Source organism: Perca flavescens, chromosome 3, assembly GCF_004354835.1.
Source record: "Perca flavescens isolate YP-PL-M2 chromosome 3, PFLA_1.0, whole genome shotgun sequence".
Lineage (NCBI taxonomy): Eukaryota > Metazoa > Chordata > Actinopteri > Perciformes > Percidae > Perca > Perca flavescens.
In genome coordinates this window covers 17,897,193-17,911,607 of record NC_041333.1, presented here as the reverse complement: position 1 = coordinate 17,911,607, position 14,415 = coordinate 17,897,193, and the positions used below count along the sequence as shown (strand labels likewise).

General features: G+C 39.3%; 1 protein-coding gene across 1 annotated transcript; it reads right to left on the bottom strand.

Annotated features, from left to right (window-relative positions):
* Window positions 1-3,843, bottom strand: rnf26 (ring finger protein 26). The gene has a single exon (XM_028573268.1). It carries the CDS (start codon window positions 3,317-3,319, stop codon window positions 1,973-1,975), a length of 1,347 nt encoding a protein of 448 aa, XP_028429069.1. The 5' UTR covers window positions 3,320-3,843; the 3' UTR covers window positions 1-1,972.
* Window positions 3,844-14,415: the final 10,572 nt, after the last annotated feature.

Here is a 14,415-nt window from a genome sequence, read left to right as displayed (position 1 = left end):
TTATGTGGCAGCCATAGTATTTATTTAAAAAAAAAAAAATTTACATTCATGTCTTCAAATCCCATTGTCCCACATTGTGTCATACAAACTGCAGGTAACAACAGATGATGGTCCACTGCAATCTGCAATCTTAAATTAGGAATTCCATTAGAGGAATAGTCTAGTCTTTAATGAGTACAGTCTGATCTCTAGAAATCATTTACAACCATATCAAAAACTGAGATTCAAACCACTTTCATTAATGATATCTGTTGATGTAGTAGGGAAAATAATCATGTCAGTAATTGGTATAACATAGCGAAACAAAAACAATGCAAAAATCCAATTTCTTCAAATCATACAAATTATTTTAGGAATAAAAAAATGACACACCACCCACCAACAGTAAAGCATTAAGTAAGGGTAACAAATAAGCCCTGTAAACTTTAAACACTGATCAATATGTGCACTTCAGCTTTGAAACAAAAGAGGAACAACAGCAAATTAAATTGTAAAGCCTTATTAGTTTATGGTCCTTTTACACAACAGAAATTATGTTTTATTACAATGACAAAGGAAAGGGAAAACCTTTTATCGATTTTGTGATGGTGGTGACTGTAATGTGCCTCTGATGGAAGACTGGAATAAGCCCTATCAATAGAACAAATAAATGGAATAAAGTTGTATTTCATCAGACCTGACTGGAAAATTACAAATCAGTTTCCTTAAATACAGAAAACTTCTTTACATGGCTCTATGAGAAGTGGTCATCATTTACAGAAGCATATTTAAATGGTAAAAGCTTTTTTACAACAGAACAAAAGGGTCATGGTGTTGCTTTGAATGCACTGTTACACATACAGCGTTCATACATACAGCATGTGTGGAATAATTTGTATGCTCATGCAATAAAGCACAGTGTTTGTTTTGTCTTCTTCACAGCTTGACCCACTGAAAGCACAACATTATAAGACATGAGCGGTGGTAAACATTTCAGCATCTGGGAGGGCACTGGCGGGTTTCAATGGCTACGAGACCTGAGACGTGGCAATACTGGAATATCTAAACAGGTGCATCTTAAGACGCAAAACAGAGACTGTAGCTGTGTCCCAAATCCAGACTACAAAGTCATTCTAAGCGGGATTTAAGTGTGTTCTATGTTCACGGGCGACAAAAAAAGTAAACTCAAAACAGTCAGTATACATACAAAAAAAACACCTGCTTTTTGAGTGTACTGTACTGTTAAAGGACACTTTTCTTTCACAATGCACAAAGAAATTTGGTAGGGAGATTTTAATGTTGTAGTTTGATTAACATCCAATGCCACAAGTATTATATCATCTCCTATTCCTTTAGTTGAAACTGTTAATATTGTTGATTTCTTATATACTGCTCTGCAAAACAGCACACTATGAAGATTAGTATATAGTACATACTGTATACAGTTAGTATGTCATATGGAACTGGGACACTATGTGCTTTCCTTAGCATTTCTTTTCTAAACTGTTCTCAAAACGTTCACAGATCTGAAACCAAATTTTATAACATAAGTTGTATGGTATTCTTTATTTTTGAATAACAATATATCCCATGAATTCCAGTAAATCCAGAACCAACAACGAAGTTACCCTACTAACAAGTACTGTCTGTGTAGTCCAAACCTACCCATTTACACCGTTTTGCACCGTCTGAGTAAAGCAAAATTTAAAATAACATTTGTGTGCCGTTTTTAAAGATTTACATCTTCCGTGTCAGGGTAAAGGGGCGGGAAAGTATTAAGAGACCGAATAAATTGTCCCTTTGGTCTTATGGGATTTGTTGACTGCAACAAAAATGTAAAATATTACGAGACTTATGCTTTAACACAACCTAGTAAAAAAAAAAACACAAGCCCCACAACATCATTTTAGTTGCGGTAAAACTTTTAACTATAGCTACTGATAGGCTGTTCTATGTGGTCCAACACCCACAGAGATCCACTTCCGTTGGTCCCTCATAGATACACATCCATAGTGTTGAGGATCATGTGCCGACAGAGCGGGCAGTTCTGTTGGTAAATGGGCTGCCTCAACAGGATGTTTGTACAGTCTTTACACAAGCAGAGGTGCCTGCATGGCAGCAGCACCACCGTTTTGGTACAGTCCTGACAGATAACACACTTCTTTCTGTCTTCTTGCTCCTTCAGTAGAGTCAGCAGATTCTCGGCAGGCAGAGGTTTACCGTCTTTGCCTGAAGACGACTGCTTAAGTGGTCTGTCTGTGCTTGATGAGGGGAAAACTAAATCCAGCAGCTCCTGGTGGGCTCCATCCCCTGCTCTTCCATCTGGTGGATCCCGCCTCTCCTCTCCAGGGTCGCCATCGCCGCGTACTCGGTTGTTGTTGTCCCTGTTGAGCTGTGTCCTCACAGCCAGACCTAGCTGGCTGCTGAGTCGAGGCAGCTGCTGCCAAAGTCTTCTCTCTAGCAGGTAGAGGTGATGGAGTATTCTTCGCAGGTGGCGCATGGCACCGCGCACAAAATATGGGGCGCTCCGCAAGGCTGAAGCGAGGCGGTGCAGAGCCAGATAAAGTCTGTGCAAGGCAGGAAAAGAGTTAACATAATCCACAATTCGCACAGTAGCCTGTCGGGCCAGCTCTGGATTCAGGTAGGCGGTGGTAGTTAGAGCAATAGTTACAGTGAGCAGAAGGCCATAGACGTTCAATATGAAGATGCTAACAAACATATGAACCAGCGAGACCAGAAAGTCCAACATCAGTTTACAGGGGGACCACAGGAAAGCCGAAGTCCCAGCCAGGCTGCTGTACAGAAAGGTGAAGGAGGTCAGCACGAACTCCAGCACCTTCTGCAGCGGGCTGGAGACCGTCTGCCACACACTGACCACCACGGAGTAAATGTTCTGCGTTGCAATGAGTGCAAAGTTGACCACGGTGTTGGTGAAATAGACCACCAGGCTGACAGCGATGCCACAGCCCTCAAGCACCGACAGAAGACCTCGACACAGGTGCTCCTTCCCACGAAGCAGGACGTGCATGGACAGGTAACCCACCATCTTCAGGCTCTCCACCAGCCCCTCCAGAGCCAGCACCAAGCTCCCCAGCATGGTGACAGTACCGTGGGCTACGTTGGACGTCGCCTCTGCCAGGGACACCAAGCTAAACACGGTTAAGTTTCCCAACTCTGCCAGTGAGTTGAGGAGGAGGGTGGGCAGGCTGGTTACAAAGGTGATAACCGCCAGGGTAGTCCGCACCACGCTGTGGACGACGACAAAATTCAGGTCCAGCAGTAAGCAGACGGCGTCCAGGCATTTCGCTACAGTGGAGATAACAAAGTTCACCAAACCCATGGTAATGGATCTTCAACTCGATGATTGACCTCTCGGTGCTCTCAGGTTGCCTCCACGACAAAGTCCATGTCTTGTTTGTTTGTTCGCTCGTTCGTTCAGGGCGACATACTCAGACGTTAGCTACATCTTGTTCAGACTGTGTGCTTGTCCTTCAGGCGAAACAATACACCCTTCCTCGTTCCGTTAAAAGGACGATGAAATGTCTTTCCATATCGTCCACGTATTTGTTGGGCTGAGACGACGAGCTAACATAGTAAACACACGCGTTACAGTGGCGGATGTTTAGTTTCAAACCCGAGACGGATACTTCCGGTTATTTTCCGGGTTTCGTTTCGTCTCTCCGTTCAGAAACATTTCACTAGTTAAACAATCAGTTTACAAAATATGTAATCTGTAAAAGCCGTCAGGCGAAATCAAGAGAGACGGAGAAAAACACACAAAAAGCTTCGAGGTGTGATTTGGATTTAGCGTTGATACTGTGGAATCCATATTTGTTTTTCCGCTTCTTCTTCTTCTTTAGTTTTATTGGCGGACTGCAAAACAACGCTTAAGGTTCATGCCGCCACCTACTGTACCGGAGTGTTTAACATGATTAAACAAGCAACACTAATAGGAATTAAAAAATATAACAACAACAAAAAACTAATCAACAACAACTTTATAAAGAAGTTATATTCTATATTCTTATATTTCATTTCATTTAAAATAAAACCCTTTTAACCTGTAGGGCCTACTTGTTTTTACCCTTTGATGCTCCACTCCCTTCTTCTATCTAGCAACCTGTCTATCTCTCTCTACAATGAACTTCCCACAACCTATCAGCACATGTTCAACAGTTTCCTGGACGTTACAAGTCTCACATTTATCTGACGCTGTCTTTTTCATCATATATAAAATAGCATTAGGCTATGTTCACACTTGCGTCTTTTTTGACTTTTTGTAGTAAAAAAAAGTGTTCCGTAAATCCTGTATGTCCTAATCTTAATCTAGAAAAAGATTCATTCTTTCCTACATTTAGCCTACCTCTATTGCTTCTCACTCTGACAGACTTTTGAATTGTATAATAATCACTACCCTTATTGTCGTTATTCCAGGTGTCCTGCCAAAATGTCATTATTTTATAATAAATTAGTGATTGCTTCTGACCTCCCAAAACTAATTTCTAAAATATCATTCTAATTTTAGTTTAATGCACTTTTAACAATTTTATCTGCAACCTCATTTCCCTCTATTCCAACATGTGCTGGTATCCAAAAGAAATTAACATATATTCCTAGTTGCTGTATAATGTTAGAGCTGTTTGATCGGTTTAACCACTGAAGACAAATGTTTTCTGTGTTTTCTTTTCTGCACTGGTAACCTGGAATTCTCTCCATATTTGTTTTGGTCACGGCAGCTGACCTCATGCTCTCCACTTCCTTCTGGTGAGATTGCACATCATCACGGAACCAAATTGTAATGTTTTATAAAATAATAAATAACATAGAAATGTAGAATAAATAATAATATAAATATACTATAATATAAACTAAATAAACATGATGTTTACAGTAGTTAAAAATAAAAGTGCAAAAATTTTATGGAAATATACACAATATTAAATTGTTAATATAAACCAATTGGCTTTTTGGTTATATAAGCATAAATGTACGTATTATTTTAATTGTATTAGCAAAATACCATATTCACTAATCTAAATATGCAAATTAAAATCATCATTTATTTTACTCAAGAATTATTAAGAAAAAACTTTGTTTGTACTTCAAAACTCACTGTGTGTGGGTATGTGAGAGAGTGCGAGCGAAGGGAAAACGATTGCAGATTTCCAATTTCCAAAACTCATTCCATTTACATTAACACATTGCCATTTGCTAAGCCGTACTCTCCCATTACCTCAGCCACTTTAGTGACAATGAAACACAAAAGCTTTGCAGTACTAAACAATATCAACAGTATTTCCTTCCTTGCCTTGTGCCTCATCCTCCACATCTGAGCTAGTTAACATCAGCAAAGGGAAACTCCGTCTGATACGATCATGGGAAATCCTGTGTCGAACCTTTGCTTTACACTTGACATTTAATGATACAACAGGGATATATAGGAGCAGTGCAAGAAGCTATAAAAGGTCTTGCACATTACTTTGTCTCTGCCAGAGAACTTCTGCTCCTTTTATTGCTAACCTTTCCTGTGGTTCTTTAGCAGGCCAGTCGTAAGCTTCCTTTGTTTGTTTTCTGGTCAACCAAATCCTTCCTCTCAAACTGACAAGAGGTTACAAAAGGCTTTCATCTGAAATCTCCTGCAGCCTCTTCTTTTAAGTGTCCTTAATGCAATTAGGTGTCTACTTTAGCTCAAGAGTTTCCGAAACTCAGGAGATCCATCAGCTCCGAGGAAGCTAAATTCAGTAACGCCCATTTTTATGAATATGGCCTCTCCAGGGGGGCTATTTAGTAGAACCAAGATAACTTGTTCCTTGTAAGTTATGTTGGCACATAGCATTCATAGCTGCATCAAAGTGTGCAGCTTCCAGATTTATCAGCAGTCTTGATGCTGCTTGCATTCACATTCACTCAGTCAGCAGAGCCAACCCAGCAACCCGGGAGCATCACTCCAGCTGAGACAAAGATTGGCCGCTAGTCAGTGATGACAAGCCCCGAAAACCATTTTAAACTAACACATTGAAGCTGTTTATTTAAAATAAACAAATAACCTCAAAAATGAAGGGCAGTAAAAATGAAGGGCAGTAAAAATATAGGGCGGCAACATTGGTGCCAAGAGTAGCTTGCACAGGATGAAACAGAGACAGCAAGACAAACCAACCCCTTGATGCACTTCCTTCAAGGAGCCGAGGGCCCACGGATGACTGATTTACCGCAATTGGGCTTCTCACCTGCTGGTTCATTTCCACCCTTTAAAGAAACTTAAGCATCTGACCCGCCCTTCCAACGCTTTGTCTGCTCTTCCATTCCCCGGAAACAACTCTTTATTGCTCTGTGCCAGCCCAATGAGCAGCTAAAATCAGTTGTTTTGAATATAATGTAGAGTTAAATGTTATCTATAAAGTCTTGAAAATTGAGAGTAAGCTATTTTTTGAGAGAACAACTGGCTTGTGTGTTCAGAAATATTAGATATCAGACTTTTAAAAGATTGACTTTTGAAGAAATGTAACCCTATCGCCAGACAAGAGCGCCTGATGTTCTGTGTGAACCTGGATTATGTTAAAATAAACAAAACATTTTTTAAAGATATTTTGGAGTGAAGACTCCAGGAAGATATTGGGCCCAACCAAGGATTAGTCCAACACATAAGTGTCTGGTTAGTGTGTAAGCACCTTTAAACCTCTGTAAAATGTAAAGTATTTTTTTTACTCTTTGGTTTTTGTACGAATTAAACAAACAAGATATAACACGTTAATTAGTGAGCTTTAGATGTGCTGGTAGATGGATTTTGTTACTCTTAGACAGAGACTGGCTATCTGTTCCTCCCTGTTTCAAGTCTTTGTGCTAAACTAAGATAACCGGCTGCTGGATGCAGGTTCATAATTACAGTACAGATTATAGTGGTATCAATCTTCTCATCTAACTTTCGGCAAGAAAGTGAATAAAAACATTTCTCAAAATGTCCAATTGTTCCTTTGAAGCCTCCTTCACACTGCCAAGGTAGAATTATTGTGGAGATAAATGAAATCCCTGAATTATATTTCAATCTAGTTTAATGTCAAATTTTAAGCAATTTTGTCTAACAATTTAATCGTGAGTTGCAGAATTGTCCAATGATGTAATTCCTAGAGATGTGGGCTGGAAATATAGTCTTGCACATTTAGAGTTCTGTATTTAATCATCTTTGAACTACACAGTAATGTTCAGATTTTTCCAGATTGCAGTTATAGAAATTAATAATGTTTATTAAAACAAGATGTCTTTAAATAGTCTTAGGCAAACTCCAACACCTTATCCATTGTCCTTAGTGCCCTAACCATTTTTTGCACACACCAGTCTCCCCACAATCTTGAAAATCTGCCATTGTGGCCGTGACTTCAAGTTTTGTGTTGTGTTCCCAGACTTTGTGGTTCATTTTGGGATGTAGAGTTCAGATCATCTGATTCAATGATGACTTTGGCTGCCAGCCAGTACACTGGACTTACATAAAGTTACATTTAGGGTACATATGTGTATTTGTGTGTATGTGTGTGTTTTAGAAAGAGGGCAGGGGGGAGGCGGCAGACCAGAAGCTTCTCTGGGAAAACACAAACTCCAAACAGTAGAAATCACTTGAGTGCAGACTGGTTCGAGACCCAGAGCAGGACCCTGCATTCCTCAGAAACCCTCCGCCTCAAACCCGCTGCCTCCACTACACGCTGAGCAGGAGAAAGAGGGAGTGATGGAAGACTGAGACAAAAGGTGGGGAAATGCAGAAAAGATTAATTTAAGAAGAAGAGACTGAGGCTTTTACTAATGTGACTCAGAGAGATATAAATAAGATGATTAAGACTGTGGGGGCCACTCAGTGTGACATTCCTGTTCTTTGAGTTGTCTTCTCAGGACCTTGTCTGTGCATCTGCAGGATGTTCACGATGTTGCAGGCTGGAGTAGCAGCTTCCTGCTTCATGACTCATTGTTCTGAAAAAAAAAAAAAACTCAGTGAGATCATTGTCCATCAGCGCAAAACTCCCAACCTCAAAACTTCATTTATAATTATTTACAACATTGCTGCAAAAAATTATTATTTTTATTATAAATAAATCTGTTATTTTTTAAATGAGATATTTTTCTATTAAATATCATTAAAGTCTGAGTCTAAAACCCTTAAATATTCATTTAACTATCTTATTTGACAAAGAAACACAAACAATTCAACTAATCAATTAGTTTATTAATTATTATAATTATTATTAATCATTTTAGTTCTGATATAAAAACTGACAACAGCTCTTTACAAATGTATGTTACACTGTAACCATCAGTGTTTGGTACTTCTTTGTGAAAACTGATTAATTAACTCAGTTTTTAAATTACTTGATACATTGAATAATCATATATCATTAGCACTTTACCCTTGAGATAGGATTTATTCCATAAAAGGAAAATGTATGATGATACATCCAACATTGCATCATGACTTTATCATATTATTGAGTTTCACCAAGCAAAATAGAATATATCAAAGAAATTTACACAGGCTTTATTTTGAAGAATTCAAGCTACACTACAGAAATCTACTTCCGGTCAACTAATTTGTGTCCTTAAAGTCTCCTTTTCTTAAAATAAGTGAAATGCAAATGTACTTTTTTGTTGTTTTTTATTCAAAATCAAGTTGAATTTTTCTTGATTTTCAGTTAGTGACCTGCCCTATTCTTTTATCTTTCAAGATCCAGACGCTCATCCTCTAAAAATTCTTTATTTCTTTTGGGAACACTTTGGGAAAACAATACCCTTTACTGACAGATTTATTTCACTTGTTTGAAAACTAAATTCTAGATAGAAATGACTTGCCCCAAACAGGGATAACAGATTGCATTTCTACACTGAAGTCATTAACCTTTTTTATTCATCTTCCTTTTCTCTTCTTCTTAATACCAAACTCTTCCCAGGCAGAAACACTGAAGAAACATGTCAGTGGGTGGATTTATTACGATGAATGCCCCCTATTACATATAATCACCATGGAGAAGCGATGTTCACTTCTTGGCCCATGTAGTTATCAAAGTGTCTCTTTGTCACAATCCCTGCTGTTGTGACGGAGTTTAGCAGAAATTCAAATTTCTCTCCCACTCTTCCCCCGAGCTCCCTCACCATACCGGTGCACGCTCGAAAGCCCCCGTCCTATGGAGCAACTTGGACAATAGCCGTCTCTCATGCTGGGCAGACTACCCCCAAAACAACTTGGTCTCGGGTCTGGCCTCAGTGGCTCAGAAATAATGACTTCTTTTCCTCTCTTTCCTTCCTTCAGGCTTTCCTTAGCCTGTTAGCACGCCGCTGTGAGCCCCTGTGAGATAAACAGAAGTTGTGTGTAACCATCAATCAGTCTCCAAGGAATGGCATGCACGCATGCATGGTAAAGACGCTCAAATCAGTGCATCAGGAGTGGAAATCTTAAGGAGCCAAGTTCAAGGGTAAAATCGAGTGTGACTACTCCCAGTAGAGTTAAAGGTTACTATCAGATGGACCAGAGACCTTTACTGTAGTTAGATGAAATACTTCTTTATGAATTACATTGTTTGAGTGCAACTGCTCATTTTATTCAAAGAAATAGTTTGGGAAATATGCTTATTCACTTGTCTTGTCAGTAGCCGGTGTCCATGGCATGTACACTGTCTTCTGATAACAGTCCCCGCAATGCAATTTGTCACATTTTATACTGTATATGCAAAATATACAGTCGCACAAAACTACACCTGTCATCAGTGACATGTCGATGACGACGATTTATGTATCCAAAATTACAATTTAGGCCTAGTGCTCACTATTTGGTAAATTACATACGCATTAGTGACGCAGTAAATCACTGCTCCCGGCAAAGAAATAGTCCCACACGTAACGCTTTTTAAGCTTCGGTTTTTGTACGGGTTGGATGAGATATAACATGTTAATTAGTGAGCTTTAGTGGTGTAGTAGGTGGATTTGGTTACCTTTGGACAGAGCCAGGCTAGCTTTTTGCCTCTATTTCCAGTTTCTATGCTAAGCTAATGCCTCACAGATGCATTCCAAATGTCTAGCAGGCTAAATATCTGGAGCTGGTGGGGAATCTGCCGGGGAGCGAAAGCCAATGAGAGCGCGAGACATGGGCTGAGGGGAAAACAGGGGGAGGAGTTGCCTGAACTTCATGTGTTGCATTTGCAACATGGACCAAAGTTGTTATTGTTGCACGTAGAAAAAACAGGCTACAAATAGTAAAGATGTGTGGAAACAGGCCATTTTGTGAACATATGTGATAACGACAACACCCCCTAAAACCAATCTGCCTGACCGTTCTTTTTTTTCTCTTTTGTTTTATTGCTGCAAATCGGACATCAACAAGTTGGAGTGCTTGTTTCTAGGGGACAATCCTGTCTTGCGTATTGTATTACGTCATGTCCCGTGTTATTTCTCGCATGTGTTTTCCAAGGGAGTAAGCGCCTGTCAACAACTCGTAGCTCCTATGGCGCAATTTTGATGCTAACAAGCCATCACCCGCCGTTAGTATTCCATTGACTGCCATTAATTTCAACGTCACTTTGACAGTGAATAACTTCACATCTGAAGTGTTTAAAGACTTTATTTGTCCATTGTTTATTTCTAAAGAAATACGACAATGTATAAGAGGCTCCATTACCTTGTATCTCACGTTATGGCTCCGTAGCAGGCGTTTTTGTAAAAATAGGCTAACAATTGTGTCATAACCATGCGACTTACTGTCGCACAGTAAAGAAATTACCATACAGTACAGGAGAAGCTCGCAGGCAGTTTCGACTTACATTAGGTGTTTAAGTTTAATTACTAATGTTAACTAGCATTTTAGTTAGCAATCATTAGCCTATGCCTATGTTATCTCCTTACATCTACCTACGCTCTCCGGCTCTGCAAGATTGGGAATGATTGAGATTTCTCTTGGCACAGCTACCAGAAGACAAACAACTTTTAGACGGGTTGCTCACGTCACATTTACGTCGTCTATCTCAGTTTGAGGCTGCGCAGTAACGCTCAGCGCTCACTGGAAAAGTGCTTCTAATATCCTTCACTGGTCTCCGTCCAGAGCAACGGGATCTGTTGGTCCATTATATACTGTCTATGGTGTTTTTGCGACAAAAACGTAGTTTTAGTTTTGGATTGATGGGAAAATGGGGAGGAAAAAAAGGTGTGATTTGTACAGACTTTAAACTTGTACCAATGCTGTTGCACCATTAAAAATTATATATATGTAGTGTGAACAGTGCAGCAAACTGGCGACTTTGAAAGTCTTGTAGTGGGAATTTAGTAAACCAGCTGCTGGCTGTAGCTTCTTGAGAGTGGTATCTATCTTCTCATCTAACTTTCCCCAACGATGCAAATACAATTATTTCCTAAAAAGTTGAACTATTCCTTTAAAGGATCCAAGCGCAAGTGGAAATTAAGTGTGAATACTTCCAGGACAGAAAATACTTGTTTATAAGTTAGGCTACCTAGTATGTGTGCAACTGCTCCTCTAATTTAACCATAATGAGAAAAAATTGTTAGAGATTTTTGTTAGGGATTGATTGAGTTTGTTTGGTTGTTGATAGCTGGAGGTTTTACCCTGTCAGCAGGTTGAGAAAATGCGTGGATAACATGTCTTAGGGCTTTTTCAGCCCCTGGGAACTCTGTGTGGGAGGGGATGTTGCTTTTCCTGCTTCTTTTTTCCTTTTTCAGTTTCATTCCGAAAACTATTGCCCCCTGTTATTCCCAAATGCCCTGTTCAGGATGTATCATATTAAATAAAGGGTGAAAGGGGAACATTCTTGCAAATTGTCCATGAGGAATTATAAGAGGGCTTTAGAAACAGTGTTTTTTTTTTCTCCAAATTTTATATTTTAAACTGTGTCCTTGGGTAATTTGAAAGGTGCTTATGAATACAATTTATTATTATTAGCTATAGGCCAATATACCATGTGCCACGCCCGAGTCACACAGCAGCATTAAGGATTCGGTAATAATTCACTGACCTTGAGTGGCTGAACAATGTAGTTATTTTGAGAGCAGTTAGTACTCTGCTATCGCTACATACCATACGGATTGTGAAAGCATCAACACGGTGGTTTACACCCTTATTTACATTTATTTTGAATCTCTTTTAAAAAGTATGCGTTGACAGGCCTCTCTGTTGTTTTTTGATACATACTGTACTTTAGATCAAACTTGTAATGCATATTTCACAGGAACTTTATTGAACAACATGAAACTTGTGTGTATAGCACATTGTGTGGAGTCGAACAATTGCAATTGTTACCCTCTTTGTGGCAGCAATACAGTAATCCAGAGAGGAGGTTGTGTTGATTTTCCTACAACACTAGACCCACTTAATGCTACTTCACAGCAGAAAGAGAGGGAGATGTAACAGTAGGATGTGTTATCAGTATTGGCCTCATATTTCCGTCAAAACAGAGCGACAGCGCTCGTATCTCCACCAACAGATCCCCTATGATCATTTTTGGATGGATGGAAAAACAGAACATATCTGGTGAACAGAGGATGTTTCAACTAAAAGCAACCGTGAAAGCACACACACTTTCTTCCTGCCTTTCTGTTGTTATGTTTCCGAATGTTCAAAGCAGGTGAACAGCAGACCCCAAAAAATAAAGAACTGCAGAGAGACCATAGGTGTAATTATAAGAAAACAGGTGGTCGGTAAAGAAATAGGTCTATATTTAGCAAAATATGCTTATTTGCTTTCTTGCCGAGAGTTAGAAGAGAAGTTATATACCGCTGTAATGTCTGCACGATAAATACGAATTTGGACCTTATAGGCCGGGAGCCAGGTCCACTCCTCAGGATGTTTTTTGCTACGTTTTTTCATTATTATTTCCTATTATCTTACAACTTGGGCCATCACAAGTTGATAATGACCACCCCCAACTCTCCCCGTTTGGTCTCAGGGGCCAAAAAACACCCCTTTTGGGAAAAGCTTTTGGTGGAATGATGTAATTGTGAATATTGGCAGTGAAGGTACTGCAACTACATAAATGGTCATATAACCCTAACATTTTGCATGGTGTATCCCGACACATAGGGGAAACTAGCAGAAAAAGATTCTGGGGATTGCTGCCTTTTTGCTGTCAAATATCACCCTCAACATACCCCAAAAGACAAAAAAATGTCTGTCCGCCTCACAAATTGTCATCAAAAGTGATCATTTTCAAGCATTTTATTATAGATATCAAATGTACATGAAAAACTTCCCACTGTATCTTAAATCGGAGAAAACATAACTTTCAAGCATTACCATTCCATATGGGATTAAATATATTTTTTTCCTTTTTTTTTAAGATTATTTTTTAGGCATTTCTGGCTTTAATGATAGGAAAACAATGAAAGAGTGAGGGGGAAGAAATGCAGGAAATCTTCCCAAGTCAGACTCGAACCCTGGACCTTCTGTGTCGAGGCATGAACTTCTGTATATGTGCACCCGCTCTACCGACTAAGCTACCCTGGCCACATGAACAATGTCTTAAACAAGAGTTGAGACTTGACTTATGTACTGCTATACTATATGAAGTGAATTGCATGAAAAGTGAGTAATGTTATGCCCCTAGGTGGACTGGGGTCAGGGTGCAACATAGGGTACAATCACACAAAATCAATTAACCAAATGTGAGATTTATTAAAATCCACAAAGTCCTCAACAGAAGGAATAAAGATGACTAAATTGTGCAGTCTGTTATCAAAAAGCCAACCTTCAGTTGAGTAAACATTAGTAATCTGTACAGGTAAACAGTCTTTACAGCCAAATGGCGAAACTAAAATACAACTCAAACATAAAATAGAAAACATTTCTTTGGTTCTTGGATCTTTTTGCTGCTTATCCATGCTGTACTTTGACGACTGGTCATGTTAGTGTATTGTATTAGTGTAGAATATAAACTCTCAATCATCATTTTCCTCATCTTCACTGAATAAACTTTGAATTCTGATTAAGAATCTTTATCGGACGGACCTTCCCTTTGCCTTTGAATGCTTAAATGCAGTCAGCACCAGTGAATGCACGCAAGGCCAGAAGAGAGCTGAAATGTGTTCCTGTGAATAATCTTCAGCCAGCTGGTTGATGTTGACTATAGTCTATCTCCCATGTCAAAGATGATGTTGACAGTTGATGACTTGGCATAATACTCTGACTCTAACTGTTCTGATGTGAGGCATTTTAGTTTGGATATACTGCATGTAAATGATCACCCTCACATCTGTTTCTTCATGTTTTGAACAGATCTCTGGTAGAAGTTCTTTTGACATAACTCCAGCATGGCATTCTATCTTGAAAGCAGTGACTGACTGGGATCAAGAAACGGCCCTGGCATTTGCAACACACTGGCCCTATTTTTGTCAACGACCTAGCTTGGAAATTAGTAACTCTGCCTTCCGAGTTAATCTTTCCATGCACCTTGCGGCTGCATG

Bases quoted from the DNA above. Each gene is read 5' to 3' on its own strand.
- rnf26 (XM_028573268.1), bottom strand. From the start codon at position 3,319: ATGGGTTTGGTGAACTTTGTTATCTCCACTGTAGCGAAATGCCTGGAC.